Source organism: Lycium barbarum, chromosome 8, assembly GCF_019175385.1.
Source record: "Lycium barbarum isolate Lr01 chromosome 8, ASM1917538v2, whole genome shotgun sequence".
Classification (NCBI taxonomy): Eukaryota; Viridiplantae; Streptophyta; class Magnoliopsida; order Solanales; family Solanaceae; genus Lycium; species Lycium barbarum.
In genome coordinates, this window is record NC_083344.1 from 55,356,831 (window position 1) to 55,378,611 (window position 21,781).

General features: G+C 41.5%; 1 protein-coding gene across 4 annotated transcripts; it reads left to right on the forward strand.

Annotated features, from left to right (window-relative positions):
- Nucleotides 1–2,971: 2,971 nt before the first annotated feature.
- Nucleotides 2,972–7,281, forward strand: LOC132606147 (uncharacterized). Of its 4 annotated transcripts, none has more exons than XM_060319509.1 (8): nt 2,972–3,127; nt 3,365–3,697; nt 4,251–4,336; nt 5,800–5,878; nt 5,959–6,018; nt 6,181–6,302; nt 6,377–6,448; nt 6,740–7,281. In XM_060319509.1, exons 2-8 carry the CDS (start codon nt 3,365–3,367, stop codon nt 6,840–6,842), a joined length of 855 nt encoding a protein of 284 aa, XP_060175492.1. In that variant the 5' UTR covers nt 2,972–3,127; the 3' UTR covers nt 6,843–7,281. The 4 variants fall into 4 exon arrangements, with proteins under 4 accessions (XP_060175492.1, XP_060175491.1, XP_060175493.1 ...); XM_060319508.1 differs by having other exon boundaries at nt 3,102–3,218; XM_060319510.1 differs by having other exon boundaries at nt 3,103–3,191.
- Nucleotides 7,282–21,781: the final 14,500 nt, after the last annotated feature.

Sequence of the window (21,781 nt, forward strand, 5' to 3'; positions counted from 1 at the left end):
ATGGGCTCTCACTCTGAATCTCATCCCAAGTCCTAGTAGCCCATTGGGTACGGCTAGTGGCCTCACCAGACACTCTTTTTCCCTTCTAGGCAGCTGTAGCTTTCTTGCGGGGCATCACTAAATCAGAACAAATCATCAGAAGGCAAACTCTTAACTCATGGATCTATCGCACGATCTAGGAGTGAAAGAATGACATCATCCAAAATGTCCTGTAACCTCCTGTTTGTGAGTGTGGTGCAAAATACACCCATAAACAAGACTCTACTAGACACGGTCTGTAGACAACCCTAGGACAGAACTGCTCTGATACCACTTCTGTCACGACCCAAACCGATGAGTCACGACGAGTGTCTAACCTCCAGGGACCAAACATCCATATACTCATATCTGAACCATACTGAACATCAAGGACCCATAAGTGACTTAAACTGATCTTATACTACCTCATGAAGAGGTGACATCATAACTCTGTACAATCTATATATACACATACATGCTGAAAGAACAGTGCAAGCCAGCTAGGCCGCTACATATACTGTACACAAACGAATAGAAGCTGACAAGGCTACATTATCTGACAAGTACATACAACTATTTACAGACCTCTACGGGAGTATCAAGCTGTAGAAAGGACGGGACAGGGCCCCGTCATACCCATATGCATGTACATCTCAAAAGAATGGCATACCAAAATAAACTGCAGCTCCGGATCAAATGGAGAGCACTAACCACCGCTAGGTAGAGGTCCTACTAAGCTGGACCGCCTGTCTGTCTACCTAAACCTGCGGGTATGAACGCAGCCCCCCGAACAATAAGGGAGTCAGTACGGATAATGTACTGAGTATGTAAAGCATAAGAATAACGTAAGTATAAACATAAGGATCATGAATGAAATCTGAAACTCATAAGCTGAAATGACTGTTTGACTGCATCTGTATGACCAAATATCTGATCATATCTATACAACTCTGCATGCATTTGTATGAACGAGTATCTGTAAGTATTTGTATAAGTCTGTATAACTGACATTGCCTCTGTGGGCGTATAATATGCATGCTCTCAATGATAATCAAGCTCATGTACATAAATATAGGTCATAGTGTTGAGGAACGTTCAGCCCGATCCATATCCCATATAAGAGTACCGAGGAACGTACGACCCGATCCATATATCATGTAATATTGTCGAGGAACGTACATCCCGATCCATATGTCATCATCAAGGTGCATCAGCTGATCAGGTGGTAATGTGTATATAACGCTTATCTATTTTCCCATACCCCATGTACATATAATATACGCGTATATAACGCCTTCTGGTCATGGGTCAATATGCATATGTATATACAGTGCATAACTGAAATGTACACATAGAACTATCGGGGTGACATAAGGTTATATTACCTCCGATGGACAACTTTTGAGCTAACATCATCAACATAAGAAATCTCAAGACCCATGAATAGAAGGAACAATCATACGGGGTATAGGAACATCAAAGACTGAAGTACTCCTAGTGCTTCTAAGAGTAGAGTAATATGGAAGCTCGTTCAATCGCTTGTTGGCTCATAACATAGGATCATGCCAAAGTGAAGAAGGAATAGCCTTAACATACCTTGAAGTGTATCTAATCGTCCAACTTCTACTTCTCGAACTCGTAAGTCTACAATCAAGATAACATGGGCCTTAATTAGACTTAATTACCCCACTTACTAACCATTTTAAATATAAAAAGAGCTTAACGAATTATGGACAACATTCTCCTTGTAAACTTAACAATCCTTCAACTTCCAATTCAATCCAACATCAACTACAATATCAACAACAACAATGACAACATTTACACATCAAGATATACTCAAATCCATTCCCAATCATATCTTAAAACAGCCCCTAATCACTATCTTACCCTTTATCAACTTGCCACTTTCATAGCTATCTTCTCTTTACTTAAAACCACTAAAACTCTTAGTAATTAACTTAAGTACAAAGGTAGGAATCATTTACATACCTTGAGGGGTCCAAGATTCCAAGGGTCAACTTCAACTCCAACTTCCCAAGCTTCACAACTTTAATAAAACCCTAGGAACCACCTTCTTCTTCACAAGCTCGGGTTTACGGGACTCGGATCTTACCAAATCCCCACTAATATGATGGAAATTATAGAGAGGAAATATTCTAGGGCTTTCTCTGATTTGTGAGTGGAAAATAATGAAATAAAACGTGAGGGCTCCATATATATTGGTGGGGCAACACAGCTCCAGCGCTAGCGGGTCGACGAGCAGGTCGACGGTTCGTCGACTTGCACCGTCCCTGCTCCACCTGAGATTCAGAGACGGCGGCATGGGTTGACGCCACCGTCGACACGTCGATGGTCCGTCGAAGGGGACTGGTTCCTGCAAGTTCCCTGAGTCCCCCAGCTGCGACGATTCAATCTGTTTAACTCCCAATCCTATTATATTGCGAAGGACACTTACCTATACTTTGTTGCACGCGAGGTGAAGCCCTTAATATATCAAAACTCGGGTGCAGATTTCCATACTAAGGGCATATACCGGCAATAAGCCAAAAACTTTCTTGCGACAAAAACGGGAGGTGTAACACGAATAATGTTATTTAGAATAGTGAATAATAGTGGATAATAAATACTTAATGGCCATATTGAATAAATAACCACTAACACATGAACGAAAGAGATCACTTGGAAGCAAAGATGTGGTCACGAGCAGTGAATTATAAACCCAGTTCGATGCAGGACGCATGACGTAAAACAAGAGGGAGTTGCTCAAATGGTAAACACCCTCAACCTTCAACCTGAGATTATGAGTTCGAGTCACTAAGGGAGCAAACTAGAGGAAGGGTTAATATTTTTTTTTAAATTTTTTTTATCTCCAACCCCTATGATTATCATCCACCGCTAACTATCTTCACCGCCTACAATTATCAACTAGCCCACAAACTCCATCCTGCGACTAGCCAGACAGGCCCAGGCCCAACTTCCTTCAAAAAGATTTTGGACACTTGATTAGAAGGACCTTGGCCCAAGCCGCCGGATGAAAACCAAAGTAATGGAGCAAATTGTGAGCTAACTTGCCCCTCTGTATCTCCTTCTGCAACGAGCTCAAAGTGTATGTTTCTGCTTCTTCTCTCCATAGTCCATACCTAATCTTCTTCCCGTATATTACTAGTTAGGTCAAAACCCTTATCCTTTTTGTAATGGTAACAACAAATTTTAGTTAATTGTACTATAATGCTGCATCTGCCTCTTGTCTCCTATACTAGTGTACTCCGATATGTCTTTACAAGTTGTTATGTGTTCTTAAAAAATATTGTTTTAAGGTATTAATTAGAAGTTGTGTTTGCAGATGTTTATGTTGCAGCACAGTGCATCTCTTTTCCAGGTGCCTCGGACTTCACATAACAGAGTTTCCCCTCACTGCCACTCATTTCTAGGTTCGTTTCAGTCCTCTTTTCATCCCGATCAAAGCTCATTATGTATCAGGACACAAGCGAGCTGCCAAAGGGAAAAACCCAGAAATTTGCTAACCTCATTTGAAGAAAACAACGATGGCGTTTACAATGATGGGAAAATGGAGGGTGATGGTGGCTTTAAAGATGACAAGAATTATGAAAAAGATCCTGAGCTTGCTGACATTCTTGGCAACTGTCTTGATGATCCCCATAAAGCTAAGTCAAGGGTCAGTTTTTGTCTCTCTATTAATAATTGCCATTCTTTCTTCCTAATAATTTTGTATTCATACTTAATTTCTCTTCCAACCTAATTCAATTAATTATGCAGGTTATGGTTTTTGTAACACTTGACTTTTGTATTTTGGGTGTGTCAAATTTTCTCATGTTTGGTTGGTCAAATTTTTTTGAAAAATAGTTTCTTTAGGAAAACAAGTTCTTTAAAAATGAGGAAATTGTAGGGAAAACAAGTCACATAGTATTTGTCTAGATTATATACAAATGCTTTCAGGATAATATTTTTTGCTTACGTACCGAACATAAGAAAATAAGTAAAAAACCCACTTATTTTCTCAAAAAATATTTTCCAAGAAAACATTTTCCGTGGAAAAGATTTTCCTCCATACTAAACACACCCTTCATGTTTGTGGCTTTTTTCAATGAGTTAGAATTGGAATTTTTTGCTGGTTTGTGTCAAAGGTACATCAGTAAAGTGAAACAAACGTCTATTTGCTGATGTTTTGTCTGTCTATGTATCTAATCTTGTATTTACTTTGTTATCAGTTGGAGGAGAGATTGAGAAAGAAAAGGAATAAAATAGTACATACAAAGACAGGTTCAGCAACACCCATGGAAGTGAAATTCAACAAGTAAGTTTGGACACATGCTGACTAACCCCAAGTTGGTGCAATAATATTACTCCACTTGATCTTTTTGATATATCAAATAGACTTGGCTATCTTACCGATTCACCCGAGTTGAACAAATCCATTCGATCTCCTTGTTCTTCTGTTTTCTCATTCCAGGAAGTGGGCCTTTTTCCATCTGCTAACCCAAAGTTGTTGAGACATGTATGCTGATGCATCTTGTCTAGCATAGACAATATATAACTGGACAAAAACTGTGAAAACATCAAACGCACATGAAACCGTTGATACAAATGTATTAACTTATGTAATCTAAAATTCAAAATATACCTTCAAAACACATGATTAACTGCAAAGAAAATATTTGGTCATTTTATAGGTTGCAGTATACATGACATGAAATAATTCAAATAACAAAAATGTACCGAAATTACACTCACCTTTGCCTGTTGTGTTTGGTCGAGTGTAATTGTTCTATTTCATATTTTTACATGAAACAACTCATCTCTACCTTCCGAATGTATAAGATTGGTTCCAAAATTATCGAATTGAGGAGCACTTGGTGCATCTTCATGTCCTGTTATTTAATTGCAATGTTCCAGTTTTAGGGACACCATGTGATGGTGTCCTATGTGTCTGTAACACCAATGCGAACTAGTAAGCGGGCATAGATTTGATGTTAGCACTTCACAGGATGTGCATGACATTCTTTGTAACTGCACTCAGTTCCATTCTGATTAAATTTCAGAGAAGGATTTCTAATTCAACATTACATGGATATAGGCTAGACCACCCCTTTGCTAATATAGTCATGAAATGCCTAATATTACCAGATTTGTTTGGGAAATATAAGAAATGCCTTTTGGGTCGAGCTCGTCGCACGTGGCTTGCCTAGTGCGGGTTACCTCTCCTGTGTGGTTTGCGAGCTATTGCACAGGAGCTGGGTTTACCCTGTGCGCACCCGAAGGGTAGCGGCTGCGGGTTCCCATGTCATCAAAAAAAATATAAGAAATGCCTTTTTGAGAGAAATCAAAAGTCTTATTTTCTTTTATTCAACTCCTTTTCTTCTTGATGTATATGCTTAATTATATTTAGAAGGATAGGACATTGAACCTTTTCTCGACTCAAAAAGCTTGATCCATTCTCTCTTTGTGGTGAATATGCCTGGTAATGACTTACCCTGCAACAAAGACAGCTTCTTCCTCTGGATTCCACTTTTCGCCCGAGCACCTTTGTGTCAGCAATTAAACAAAAAGTGTTAGTTCTATCAATGTACCGTTCTAGTCCTATGACTTTAATCCTTTTATCTCTTTAGACCTAGAGTTACTATTGCCGACAGTCCAGACTGAAGGATAATTATCTGACAAGTATTCTGCATGCCATAGAAAGAGTGTCTTGCTAATTTGATTTTTGCTGGCAGATCCTTCTACGAAATTCATAACAACTTCTGCTTACTTGTGATTCAGATTTGATTTTACAAACACCTGCATATGGTTTGAGTTCTACAATGCCCCGTTGGAGAAGGATATCTCCTTGATTTGTGACGTAAGTAATTTACTCTTCATAATTCTCGACATATTTGCATATGGATTTTATTGACTTAGTGTTCATCAACTTTGTTGCAGACAATTCGGTCTTGGCACATTGTTGGACGTCTTGGTGGATGTAATTCACTGAATATGCAAGTAGAGTTTCGCAAATTATGTACTACTTATGTTCTTCTTTTAGAGGGTGGAAACAAAAGAAATAACATATCATTCATACACGGGAATATGTTTAGTTGACAAAAGTTCAAAGAGTAGCTTCTTTCACTTGAGTGTAGGCTGATCCAAGTTTCTTCCTTGCAGTTGTCACAATCTGTTTTGGACAAAAGACCAAGTTATGATGCTGTTCAGGGGGCAAATGTAACACCTACTACATTCTATAATATTGGAGATCTTGAGATTCAAGATAACTTGGCTCGCATATGGTAAAGGCTGAATCAGTTATCCTTAAATATGAAATGGTGTTTGTTGCTTATAATCTTACCTTTTCTCATCATAGGGTGGACATTGGGACAAGTGAGCCTTTACTGTTGGATGTATTGATTAATGCTTTGTCACAGATAAGCTCTGAGTAAGCTTCTCTTCCTTCTTCATTTTGAAGTAGAATTTTATTTGGTTCCCAACATCAAGCAATTTGAATATGCCTGGAACCTAAATCCGCCATTGCAGACCATTTTTGCCAAACTCTACCTTCTTTTGTCTCAATTTATTATATAGTCACAAAGCATTACATTAAATAGGCTATCTTAAGTTATACTTGTTTTGGGAAGATTGTTTATGTTGTATTCTTGCCAGTTCTTTTTCGCATGTTGCTAACAGTTTGCGGCTAACAAAACTCACCCTGATAATATCTTCTGAACAGCTATGTTGGTATCAAACAAGTAGTATTTGGTGGATCTGAATTTGTGAACTGGAAGGAGAACTTGACATTGGAGGATGCCGGTTACAGTGTTCACAAGATATAGATGACTTTTGACTCTGAAAGCTCCTGGTTAGAAGATGAAATACATTTATTGAAGGCAAAGGGCTCTAAGCAGTATTTGGCAACACAAAAGCAACTAGAGGGAGCAGGTTTACAACTCGGGCTTTCAAGCTGCTAATACTAGTGCTATTTGGGGATTTTCCATCAGACGCATTTCAACTTCTTGACGAAGCATCTACTTTTGGCTTACAAAACTGCAGTTCGGGCTCACGGTATCCTTACGTTTTCGAAATGAATTCAGCCTAACGGTCCTCATATTCATTAGGTATCTGTGGCCATATGCTAGTCTGGGACAAAAACAGTACTAACGACTGGTTCCCTTTTAGATTTGAACTACAGTTCCATGTAAGCAACAAATTTGCATCAAAGCAGGTATCTTGCGATGTCCATACCATATAAATGTTTGTTTGTTTGTATTATTATGTCTCTGTGTCCAGATGGAAAGAAAGTTGCTTAGAATTAACGAGTGTCGGGAAGAGCAGCGTAATTCGGATTCCATTAATTGTAATACAAGGTAATGAGTTCCTGTAACAACTTAATTTCCATCTAAGTCAATGCTAACAAATAGATGGAATTCTTTGCACCTAATTTTTTCCACAAGAAGGTTTTGGGGTATGAGACCACCACTTAGGCGATAGGGTTCCATTTTAAGGTGAGTAGTACAATATTCCGCCCTGCAACCAACTACCTGCGTGAAATCTCCTTTCACCATTTTTTTTAATCAGCTTTATCATATGAAGCAGCAAGTATTTTGCCATAAGGATTTCAATTTCCCAGTAGCCATGTATTGGTCCGTAAGGATTTCCATTTCCCAATAGCCATGTATTGGTCCGTAGTGGTCTTTGTAGAATCTCAGAGATTCAATTCGTTGGCACGTAAAAACTAGTTGAAGGAACCAAATTTCAAGATGATTTGTGAACCTTGATGTATTTTTTATCCAATTGATGTTTCGTTTCCATTCTTGTAACTCAATGTTAGTTTGAGCTGCTCCAAGTAGTCTAGCAAAGCTAGCCTTCTTGATGGAATCTGATTCAACTTTTGGATATTTCACTCTCACCAATTGCCATATTGTGTTGTGCATCTGATATTCCAGCATGTTGTTTGTTATTGCCCCTCCAAATTTGTGTTTGTTTCTCCTTTTTCCATATCTCCCACATGATTATGGCTGAGATTGGAGTAAGTATTGACTTCAGTTTTGGTGTGCAGTCTCTTTTCCAGCATTTGATTATCACTTGACTTAAATGCGATCATTCAATGTTAACACCTGCACATGAAAGAAACATTTCCCCACATTTTTTGTTTGTAGGAGGGGTTAGAAAAAAGATGTGACATAGTCTTGTCACGACCCAAACCGGAGGGCCGCGACTAGCACCCAAGACCCTACTCGGCTGAGTGCCATACTACTATTCCATCCAGGAGTCACAACTTCTCCCCTATCGTTAATTTAAAGAAAACCTTTAGTCACAATAAAATCTTTAAAGAAAATAAAACATAAAAACACATCGACCTATGTGGTCGCTTTACACAACTGTCGACTTCTCGACGCCCTATCCATAGAACACTGTCTGTAAAAGTCTCTACATACACGAGATGCCATAGCATAAGTACTCTGACTCGGCAACACTCCGAACTGAGATGGAGCTCACCAATCCAGCTGATAGCCTGGGAACATCCTATAGCCAACGTCTTCTACTCACCTGTATACACCTGCGTGACATGAAACGTAGCCCGAAGAAAGGGGTTAGTACGAATAGTGTACTGAGTATGTAAGGCATGAATAACTTCATAATAAGAAGTATAGAATATAACAGGGGATAAAGATGACCCGTACATTTGATTGCCTCTTAAGGCGGATACCATACATACAACTTTAACCATTTAAAATCAATATGTACATAAAATCATGGAAGACATCTGAAACATTTCAATGAATGTGCAGAGACAAATTAAAACATCACCACATAGGCCACAACGTCACCCCCTGTCAACTGTGCCGTATATACATATATATACATCCCAACAAAGGCCACAGCGTCACCCCCTGTCAACTGTGCCATATATACACACATCACAACAAAGGCCACAGCGTCACCCCCTGTAAACTGTGCCATATATATACACAACAAAGGTCATAACATCACCCCCTGTCAACTGTGCCTTATATATGCATAAAGAATGAAAATGAGTGCAGTGCATATTCAAAATGAAATAATAGAACTCTGTAATGTCACAAAATAGCCATATACATATATTATACTCGTGGCATGCATAGGAGTTCAAATGGAAGCTATCGCTCTATCTCACCTTGAAGGAACAATTTATAAGGTGAGATCAACAATGAAATAAGTCGAGAAAATCACGAAATAGCTCAACATTTTCATATCATCGTTGAAATCATACTTGAGACCTTTAAGCATAAAATCATCCTCGACGTAATTCTCATAAAAACATTCTCATTTTTAACATCATAAGAAGCTTTAAGAGTTATAAACTTCTAGCTTTTGAAATCAAGGAGGTTATGGATACCATAGGAATCATGCTTTTGAAAGAAAGGGATGAGCCTTAACATACCTAAAATTTCAATTTCACGTTGCGGCTTTTCGGCCTATTTCCGGTTTCGCAATCTACCTATATGACCATTCACACTATGGTTAGGCTCACTGTTATATACGTATCCTACACCTTCAAATTAAACCTCCTTAAAATCTGCCGAAATTCGGGTAGCATCTCCCCTGTTTATATGCCTAACCCGAATTCATAATTCAACAACAACAACAATACCAACATCAATTATAATATTCTCAATATGAAAATACTCCATAAATATCTCATATGGAGTTCATCCCATATTTCAACCAATCAAAACCACTATACGGCTATTTAACAGTTCTATCTCCGTAAATAACCAAAATTAACATTAATAATAAGAGATTCATACCTTACTCCCAATATTATAGCTATATCTGCACTACTACACCTTGATCTTAAGCCACAACGCGTCACTACACAATTTTGTAGTTGCAACTATACGCCGTCTGGACCGGAATTTGGGAATTATACCCGGTTTGGGCTAAAATTTGGCTTGGGGAGTTGGGGAGAATTCTCCAGAATTTTGGAGAGTATTTGGGGTGTTGGGTGAAGAAAATAAGGGGTAATCCCCTTTAAATAGCGGTCCAGGTTCTGCCTGGACCGACTGAAAATTCTTTCAACGCGATCCTAATATCGTGTGAGGGACCACAACCTATGGTTGGAAAGATCTTTCAATTATTGAAAACTTTCATTCTTGGTGTATTTCCAAATTACAAACTTATAATGTCGTTTTCCCCCCCTCCAAGTCAGATTATCCGAAAATGTTTCCTTAAATCGTCCTTTTGGAGGGCTTATGCCCATATTTGGATTAACGGTCCTTCTTAGGACTTGCTCAACTTTCCTTGTACTACTCATATATCTATCTCTTCATATGTCCTTTATAAAACCCCGGCATGTGGGCCCCACTTAGCTTACAGTAACGAGGGCTTTCATCAAGCAACGTACTACCTGATTTACACCATATGGTCTCCAAATGTCATATGTATATTATTATTACACTCTTATAATATAACTTTCATCCCTAACCCGGGCCTTAAAATTGCTCAGCGCGTTCGCGCCTCGTGGTGGTGTGTTCGCGTTGTGTTGACCCTCGGCCTTCTGCGCGTTCGCGCCACTCCCTGGCGCATTCGCGCAGATCATTTTCCTAGCATGCCAGCTCGACTTGTAATGTCCATATCTCCTTACACCGATGTCATATTGAGGAGCGGTTTGTTGTTTTGGAAACTAGACTTTCTGAACTTCACTTTAGGCTTTTGTTTCACTTCGAAACTCTTAATGTACTCAGAGATAATCTTCTTCCCAGTTAGGCCAAAATTTTCCGTACCAGACCTTGCCCAACTTTCCTGCAAAGCCTCGGAAGCTTAATCTCCTTAGTTCACTTGTTTTCCAATCCTTCTATAACCTGTTACGTGAAATCGAAGTCTTATAATTATAAAACGAGCACCTATGATCTTGCATCTTCTCGACAATAACTCCGATGTCTGCGATTGAATAGCTGACACCTAACGAATCTCAACGTGCAGAAACTACGGGGTGTAACATTCTCCCCCCCTTAAAAACATTCGTCCTTGAATGTTGTAGTTACAACTCCACGACGTTTTTACTGATATCTTGAAGTGACTGCTCTTCTCTTATGCTCCGGTCGACTTATCTTTAACATAGGTTGGTCAATCTCTATTCGTTTCTCCCTTAGCACTTTATTGAACTCTTTCATAATGCTATAACCTTCCGTTCTTATATAACTGAACTAACATTCAATTAACATTCTATTCCTGCCAAGGTGGCTTTAGTTCACCAGGGCTATGGCTACTCGCCGATTCGCAAGTACCTCCTCTTACTTACTCTTCAGTCCTCTACTAGTGGACAACTCCCTTGCTTGGCTATGGCACCTTCCTTAAGTCTTTTTTTTTCGAAGTGCTCTTCTCCACTAGCCACTTTATAGTATTAGCCCGGAAGTTCGTAGAATGTCCTCTCAGAAGTACAAATCTATTCTATTTCTAGAAGACTTTTCCGTTTCCGAGGTAATCGGGTCAATATAACTGCACATTTCCCTTCGAATGCCTCTCAAGAACCAGAAATCCCTTGGCACTTTTGCAAACCTGCTTATTTTCTCCCAATTCACATCCTTATTCGTTGTTACTACCCACTAGTTCCACTTATCAGAACCTGATTTCGAACCTTTTACCTTCATCTTGTGTTCTATACTACATATTCCATTCTTTCCGAATACTCTGATGTTATTGCATCAGGCTTATCCAACTCTAACTTTCAGGGAAAAATAGTGTCAATTTGCCCTATCGCACTTGCCACCTAAACTTCAATACCGTGTTCAGTCAATACCTTTAACATATAACCTCATTGATTATCTTTACTGGTTAACATAACCACACATAAGCTATCGTATCTCTTTACTAACACCTTACTTACCAAGTATCCCTAATACTATTCAAACTCGTCCTAATTCTGTAACTGTATACGTCTTCTCTCTCTTTATCAAGCCGGTCCACCTCATCTTTCACAATCATTGAGAATTTCCAACCGTGAGGTTCACACGCTTCTAATTTCCCTCAAGCTGTTCTAGTTCCTCATCCTTCTCTTATGTCTAAACCTGTAGGACTTCTTAGCATACTTCCCAGGGGGTCACCCATCGTAGTACTACTATTTCCCAAGCACGCTGAACCTTGAAGTTCTGATGGGATCAAGTGCATTAGTGCTGGTATGATCGCATCCATCCTACTGCGTGTCCTTTATCACGTGACCTAAAACAAGTTGAAGTTCTAATGGATCCCAAGAAAATTTTCGATCATGTATCTCCTTCCGAATTGGAAAAGTCCCTCACTTTACTAACCAAGCAGATGTTGTTTTAGCCTTTGGAACTCTCGATGACAAGCCATTAATTAACACATACAACTGCTTTCCATTCCTAAATTTTAAGATTCCTTGTAGCGGTAAAACTTCTTAGCCGCAGTTATCTATAATTACCTTGGTTATCGGTCCCTGTAAAACTTCCATTTGTCAACTATCAATGGTATCCTGCAATAATTTTACACATACAAGAAGTTCCAATAAAAGACTCATATAGCTGTAGCGGGCTTGTGCTCTTCTCGGTCTGGAGGGCTGTAAAGTGAAGTATCCTCCTCATCGTCCTTGCAACATTCTATTAGCCATCTCATCATGGTGATTGTTTATATGGTTCTATGTCATATACTCTTACAATTGATATAACTAGCGGCTTGAAATTTCACGAGGGTTCATTGTCACCAGCTTGTTTCAACCAATCGCAATATCCTTGAATCCCTTTCTTGCGATCTTATCTCCGTTTACTTTCATGGCTTCTCCTTGCATTCCTTAGCTCATCTTGCTTCATAACTCCCTATTACTTCTCGATTTTCCTATTATCGGGTGTCATAATTCCTCCAATACCTTAGTCAGCCCTTGTGCTCGTACTCAAACTTACTTGCTTCCCCCTTTAAAGGCTTTACCTTATGGTGTTGTATTCCATTGACATTCTCGATCGTAATTTCATCCCATAATAATCCTTTCGTCATCGCTTTTGTTCTTTCACTTACGAATCCTTCAAGTTCCCTACTTTTCATTACTCAAAAATACTACTTTAAATCTCAAATCTTGCCTATAATAATCCCTAGGGATACTCGAAATGATGTTGTACCCTACTATCTGTCCAGCCGGAATAGTACTTTTTATTCCAATAATTAATGCCCAATGTCCACTTGTAGTGTCATTGTCACGACCCAACCCTGTAGGCCGTGACTAGTGCCCAATCTGGGCACCCGAACCCATCTATCAAATATTATCCCAAATTCTATCAACTCATTCTAGTATATGGCGGAAGCCGACAAGGCTTTATTTCAAATTTAGGTAATTTCCAGAAAAATTTCGGCAGAGTTTCCTTTGTTTTACGGACTATCCAATATACCCTGCACGCAGAAAATACCAACAAAAGCCACACAGGGCTAACCAAGCAATATATAAACATATGTGGACCGGCCGCCTCGGCGTATGAGATCGCCCAAACAACATATACACCTATCCATACAGAAAGACCCTAACCCACAAACATGTCCACAGACCTCTAAACAGACCGACAGAATCATATGACGGGACAGGGCCCCGCCGTACCCATGAACGAATATATACAAATGCACTAATAAATATATATACCAAAAGTATAAGCTCCGGAAAGAGAGGAGCACTCCGAATAGCAGAAAGGGTGTCCTAAACAGGTGGATCACCAGGCTGTGCGTCCGTACCTGCGGGCATGAAACGCAGCCCCCGGAGAAGGGGGTCAGTACGAAATATGTACTGAGTATGCAAAGCAGAAGGTACAGAAATAAATCTGAACAATAATCGAATCAGATATATAGAAAATAATACATATATAAAAAAAAGTATCAAAATGTTTATTTCCAAAGTATAAATTATGCATAGGGCACAGGAAAATGTGGTCGCCCGCCTGTCGATGACGCCACAACACAGCATAACACCAGAAAGTTTCAAATCTCCGAATCCCCGTCGCACATCACAACACAGCATAACGCCAAACATAAGTGGAACCCGGCCCTCGAGCGAGGAGCACGGTGAACCATAATCACAGCATAACACCGGAATGTATCACAAAGCGCACGACAACAGAACTGGCCCAGGAACCGGTGAACGATATCACAGTAGGCACGAGCGAAGTAGTGAGGAATCATATGCATAAAATCATTATTATAAATCTGAAGGATAAGTAAAATAGTCATATTCGAAATCGGAACAATAATTATCACTTTTTGTTTCAAAGTTGTCGAATTTCAAAAAGGGCGTCGCGGGACCCACGGACGAGTATAGACCCGAACTGAGCCCGCCTATGAAAAACATACTCATTTTATATCATACAAACTCCTACGAAAATTTCAAAGCAATCCGAGCTTTTCTGAGGAAATTATGGGCGTTTGAAGTTTTGGAATCGCTAAAGAATGAACTTTAAAACAAAAATCAGCTTTCATGTAATCTTTACAAATTATGGATTCCAAGGACATAGGGATCAATGTTTTGCCATGACAAGGCAAGGATGCCAAAGAACAAATGCGATTCATAAACATGCTCGGATTGTGAGAATAGAGTTTCCTCGAGGCTTATATCATAGCCTATTTTAACTAAGGCATGCCGAAGAAGGAAGAATACTTTACATACCTCAAACGCTCTCCAATACGATCCAAACTCAAGCTAAATCCAACCTATGATTCGGGCTGCCCACGATCTATAAACAAGCCATAAAATGCCAAACATTAGCTAAAGACTCTTTGGGCATTAAATTCCAATTTCGCCCTTAATTGTACAGAAATTTGGGCAGCATTTCCCCCGTAAATAGGCTACCCTGAGAATTTAACTCGGCCGTATCAATCAACAACAACAACAACAACCAACCTAACAACATTAATAATCAATCCGAAAGGTAATACAACAATAATAGCTCTCTTTTCCATCATTCATCAACTTTCATAAATTCAATTCGACGACTTACCTTCAAGCCAAAATCGACGCTTATACGCTCACATACTAACCCGAACCCATACCAAAAAACATTTCAAGACATTCTAAGCAATTTATACAATTTTTCCAACAATCCATAAATTTTCCCAAGCTACCCGAAACAGCCCCTAACCGAGACAGCCCCCCTAACTTTTTCTTCATTTCCAAATCATGGTTCGTATCTACAATTTACATTCTAACAATGCTATTTTCATCAATACACAATTTACATTAAATGTACAACAACTTCCAAATCAGTCCGCAATATTTACAACATCAATTTGAGTCAATAAACTTTCATTTCCAACACAGAATTCATGGCGACGACGGCTAAACAATAAGCGATACTAATTCAATTCTTGGCACATAAGGTGACCCATTTTCGGCTAACACTACACATATACATATATGGATGATTCTCAATTGTTCTTCACCTTACAATGATCATAATCAACTAACTAGGCATTAATTCATAATTTCAATCACAACACAACAACACCCATTTACACGGCTCAAGCTCCACATACACAACTCACCTCCAACATTTCATATTTCATGATTTTCCTCCATTATAACATACTACAAGATACAAACAACCTTTATAACACAAAAGCAAGATCAACTCTTACCTATCCTCTTCAATTCCACAAAATGCTAGGGTTTCCAATGGATGAAAAATAATGGGTTGATCGCTCCAACGACACTTCCACGTTACTTAGGAACTTCAATATAGTGGGTTTACATCAACGGAAAAGTTTTGGAAGAACAAGAAATGGGAGTTGATTTTCTCCCTTATTGGCCGAGAGCCTCAAGGGGTTTTTTCAGCTTTGCCCTTTTTTTTTCAAGTGTGGGGAATGAAGTAAATGAAGTGGAAAGAAAATGTGGTCATCTTTTAATACTTAGGTGAATTGTACACTTGCCCCTTGGCCCACACTAATGTGTTGTCCCAATTAAAATTGAACACCATTTGTGTGGGCCAACCATGGAAATTGTGGATGATTTTTATCTTCCAATTTTTCTCACTTTTGGTCCCGAATTTTCCTAATTGTTCCATACCAATAAATTCATGCACAACTTATATCTCAAAATAAAATCGAAGGTTAAGAATCCCGACTTTGTATTCCAAAATAATTTTGTCCTTAGCTTATCATAAATAAATCCGGATTATTCCACTGTACAAAAATACGGATTCTAACATCCTTCCCCCCTTTAGAACATTTGTCCTCGAATGTCAGATTAACCTTACCGGTCATACAACAATTTGGGGGAGTTTCCTTACTAACTATCACAACAATACAATCATTGATCAACGATTCATTTATCAAACAACATAGTCAAATAGAGAATTGGATTACCTGTAGGCTCTGAAAATAAATGAGGATACTTCTTCTTCATATGCTCCTCAGCTTCCCAGGTCATTTCCTCGCGGTTATTGTTCCGCCACAGCACTTTAACAGAAGCCATATCTTTGTTCCGCAACCTTTTTACCTGGCGATCCAATATGGCTATAGGCTGCTCCTCATAAGATAGCTCCTCTGTGACCTGAATGTCATCTACAGGAAAGACTCTGGAAGGGTCACCAATACACTTACGAAGCATAGAAACATGAAATACCGGGTGTACCGCTCCCAAGTCAGCTGGCAAATCCAATTCGTAGGCCACCTTGCCTATTTTGCGAATAATCAGATAGGGCCCAATATATCTCGGACTGAGCTTTCCTTTCTTGCCAAATCGCATAACACCTTTCATCGGTGACACTTTCAGGAACACCCAATCGCCAATCTGAAACTCTAACGGTCGACGTCGCTTATCGGCATAAGATTTCTGTCGGCTCTGGGCTGCCAACAATCTTTCTCGAATAAGTTTCACCTTATCCACGGCCTGCTGGACCACATCTGGGCCAATCAACTCAGTCTCCCCAACATCAAACCAACCGATCGGTGATCTACACTTCCTGCCATACAAAGCCTCATATGGTGCCATCTGAATACTGGAGTGGTAGCTGTTATTATACGCAAACTCAACAAGGGGTAAATGGTCGTCCCAGCTACCCCTGAAATCAATAACACAGGCACGCAACATATCTTCCAATGTCTGAATAGTGCGCTCAGCCTGTCCATCGGACTGGGGATGGAAGGCTGTACTCAGGCTTACCTGGGTCCCCAATCCCTCCTGAAACGATCTCCAGAACTTAGCTGTAAACTAGGCACCTCTATCGGAAATAACAGACACAGGAACTCCATGAAGTCGTACACTCTCCCTGACATAAAGCCTGGCATAATCCTCAGCTGAATAGGTGGTCCGAATCGGAAGAAAATGGGCTGATTTCGTCAGCCGATCAACAATAACCCAAATAGAATCATACCTCCGTGGAGTGCGAGGTAGACCTGTAATAAAGTCCATATTAATGATCTCCCACTTCCACGTCGGTATCTCCATCTCCTGCAATAGCCCACCGGGCTTCTGGTGCTCAATCTTAACCTGCTGGCAATTTGGACACTGAGCAACGAACTCTGCTATATCTCTTTTCATACCGTCCCACCAATATATGCATCTGATATCATGGTACATCTTCGTCGACCCTGGGTGAACAGAATATCGGGCGTAATGTGCCTCGCCCATAACCTGTCGCCGCAACCCTGCAACGTCAGGTACACACAATCTGCCTCTGTGAAATAACACTCCATCAGGTGAAATCTCAAACGGAGTCTTCTCCTGTGCCAGCGCTGCGTCTCTGTACTGTGCCAGAATAGGATCCTCATACTGATGCCGCTTAATATCTTCTGTAATAGAGGACTCAGCAATACCTCGAACAGAAACCCCAACATCTCCAGAATCAGCCAAGCGAACTCCAAGACTAGCCAACTGATGAATATCGCGAACCATTTCTTTACTCTCTGATGGCGCGTCTGCTAGGCTGCCCATAGACTTGCGGCTGAGTGCATCCGCCACAACATTAGCTTTCCCAGGATGGTAGAGAATGTCAACATCATAATCTTTCAGCAACTCTAACCACCTCCGCTGCCGCAAGTTCAGCTCCCTTTGCCTAAAGATGTACTGAAGGCTCTTATGATCTGTATAAATGTCAACGTGAACCCCATATAAATAATGTCTCCACATCTTCAAAGCATGAATGACCGCGGCCAGCTCCAAATCGTGAGTAGGATAATTCTTTTCATGTTTTCTGAGCTGCCGGGAAGCATAAGCTATCACCCTGCCGTGCTGCATCAACACACATCCCAAACCAATACCAGAGGCATCACAATAAATCACATACCCATCTGGACCCTCCGGAAGAGTCAGGACTGGAGCCGTAGTCAACTTCTCTTTCAGCAACTGGAAGCTACGCTCGCAAGCATCTGACCACTGAAACTTAGCTCCCTTCTGAGTCAGCCTTGTCAAAGGCGCTGAAATGGAAGCAAATTTCTCCACGAATCTCCGATAATAACCAGCCAATCCCAGAAAGCTACGCACCTCTGTCGGCGTCGTAGGTCTAGGCCAATTCTTTACGGCCTCGATCTTCTGGGTATCCACCCGGACGCCATCAGCCCCAATAATATGTCCCCAGAAATGCCACTGAAGATAACCAGAATTCACACTTAGAAAATTTAGCATATAATTCCTGGTGCCGAAGTGTGCCAAGTACCGTCCTCAAATGGTCCGCATGCTCTGCCTCTGACCGAGAATAAACCAGAATATCATCGATAAATACGATCACAAACATATCCAAGAACGGTCTGAATACCCGATTCATCAGGTCCATAAATACTGCTGGGGCATTTGTCAGCCCAAAAGACATAACTCTGAACTCATAGTGCCCATATCGGGTCCTGAATGCTGTCTTGGGAATATCAACCTCTCGTACCCGTACCTGATGGTAACCCGATCGCAGGTCTATCTTCGAGAAGTACCTGGCACCCTGTAGCTGATCAAACAAATCATCAATCCTGGGGAGGGGATATTTATTCTTGATGGTTACCTTATTCAACTGCCGATAATCAATGCACATCCGCAGCGAGCCGTCTTTCTTCCTCACAAATAATACCGGAGCTCCCCAGGGTGACGCACTAGGCCGAATGAAACCCTTCTCCAATAAATCTCTCAGCTGCTCTTTCAATTCTTTCAATTCTGCAGGTGCCATTCTGTACGGAGGAATAGAGATAGGCTGAGTGTCTGGCAACAGATCAATAGCAAACTCTCTCTCCCGTTCGGGAGGAAGACCTGGAAGCTCATTTGGGAATACATCTACAAATTCATTAACCACTGGACTGACTGAAGAGTCGGTGCCTCTGCCTCTAAATCATGAACACGGACCAGATGATAAATATACCCCTTTCTGATCATTTTCTCAGCCTTGAGGTATGAAATAAACTTACCCCTCGGCGATACTGTATTACCTGCCCACTCTATAACTGGCTCCCCTGGGAATTGGAATCGGACTATCTTCTTTTGACAATCAACATTAGCATAGCAAGAAGCTAGCCAATCCATACCCATAATCACGTCAAACTCGATCATATCTAACTCCACCAAATCCGCCTTAGTGCAGCGGCCACAGATAATCACGGAACAATCTCTATAAATCTGACTGGCTATAACAGAGTCCCCTACTGGTGTAGCTACCTCAAAAGGCTCTATCGGTTCGGATTCTATCCCAATTGTATCAGCAACGAGTGGAGATATAAATGATAATGTAGAACCAGGATCAATCAATGCATACACATCACGAGAGAAAACCAGTAATATACCTGTGACGACATTAGGCGAAGCCTCCTGGTCCTGTCTGCTGGCTAAGGCATAAATGCGGTTCGAAGGACCGCTAGAACCTGAAGCACTGCCACGACCTCGACCGCGTCCCGCCGGTGCAGGCATACCTCGCCCCGCAGGGCGTGCAACTGATGGAGCAGATGATGAACCAGCGGCTGACCCCGTCGGCTGAGCCACACTACCAGAACCGCTCGCCAACGGACAATCTCGCATAAGATGGCCCTGACCACCGCATGAAAAACAGGCTCCAGTAAGTCGATAACACTCTCCCGGGTGCGATTTCCCGCAATGGGAATAACGGGGCCTGGGTGGTCTGGACTGGCTGGGACCTCTAGCTATCTGTGACCATGATGCTCTGGAGCTCTGACCGGCCCCAGACTGTCCTGCACTGTCAAATCTCCTACCGGCTGGCTGTGTACCCCGGCCTGACGGAGGAGGATGTCTGCCTGACTGCTGCTGCTGAGGCTGTCCGCCTCGAGAATCTCCAGAATAACCTGCGAATCTGGCCCTCTTGGGCGGCCTCCTGTCCCGATATCTGCTATAATAATCAGCTCTATATCGGTCCTCCATACCCAGGGCATAAGCCTGTAGTCGGGCAATATCCATGTCTGCCTGCAATACCACCGCCATACAGCCATCAATCAAATAGCGGTCTAACCCCATCACGTATCTGTGCATCCGATCGGCCATATCTTCTACTATGGCAGGTGCATACCGGGCCAAAGAATCAAACTCCATATTATACTCACGGACGCTCCGACCCCTCTGCTGCAGATGCAAAAATCGGTCAACCCGCGCCCACCGTAACTCTGGGGGCAAAAAGTAGTGAGTGAAAGCAATCACGAACTCGTCCCAAGTAGCTGGGGTAGCACCCGCACCCCTGGATAGCTCCCAGGACTCATACCAGTGAGCAGCAACATCCCGTAGTCTTTGCGAAGCCAACTCAACAGACTCAGTCTCTGAAGCCCTGACCAAATCTAGTGAGCGCCGCATCCCCCGAATAAAGTCATGGGGGTCCTCGTCGGGCTTAGACCCGTAAAACTCTGGAGGGCCACATAATAGAAACTCTCGAACCCTCAGGCTGTCACGCCTATCGTCATCATCGTCATCTCTCCGCCCGCGTCTGCGAGCCTGTCCAGCTACCAGAGTGGTCAATAACTGCACAGCCTCTCTCAGTGTCCTGTCCTCCGCCCCTGGCTGAGGAGCTGGAGGCGCGGGAGCTGGAGCCCCTGGAGCTAATGGTGAAGCTGCTCCAGACTCCTCTGACGATGAAGACGTAGCAGAGTCGGCTGGCCGGGACGTAATATCATGCATCATCTGAGCAAGGGTCCGAGTATCCTTCTGAGCCCGGCTGGTCTCTCCTACTACGCCCTTTTTCTTCTGGGCGGCCGTCGCCTTTTTCGGAGGCATCACTGAAAGAAAAACAACAACAGATCAGAACAGAATCATCCTAATAACACAGCTCTATCGCACGATCTAAGATTCAAAGAAAGGAAACATCCTAAATGTCCTGTAGCTTCCTGTTTATAGATGTGGTGCACAACACACCGATAAACAAGACTCTACTAGACACGGTCTGTAGACATTCCGAGGACAAACCGCTCTGATACCACTTCTGTCACGACCCAACCCTGTAGGCCGTGACTAGTGCCCAATCTGGGCACCCGAACCCATCTATCAAATATTATCCCAAATTCTATCAACTCATTCTAGTATATGGCGGAAGCCGACAAGGCTTTATTTCAAATTTAGGTAATTTCCAGAAAAATTTCGGCAGAGTTTCCTTTGTTTTACGGACTATCCAATATACCCTGCACGCAGAAAATACCAACAAAAGCCACACAGGGCTAACCAAGCAATATATAAACATATGTGGACCGGCCGCCTCGGCGTATGAGATCGCCCAAACAACATATACACCTATCCATACAGAAAGACCCTAACCCACAAACATGTCCACAGACCTCTAAACAGACCGACAGAATCATATGACGGGACAGGGCCCCGCCGTACCCATGAACGAATATATAC

Coding starts and splice junctions, on each gene's coding strand:
- LOC132606147 (XM_060319508.1), top strand. Junction 4,337..5,799: donor ATGGAAGTGAAATTCAACAA/GTAAGTTTGGAC, acceptor CTTGTGATTCAG/ATTTGATTTTACAAACACCT. Junction 6,303..6,376: donor GATAACTTGGCTCGCATATG/GTAAAGGCTGAA, acceptor TTCTCATCATAG/GGTGGACATTGGGACAAGTG.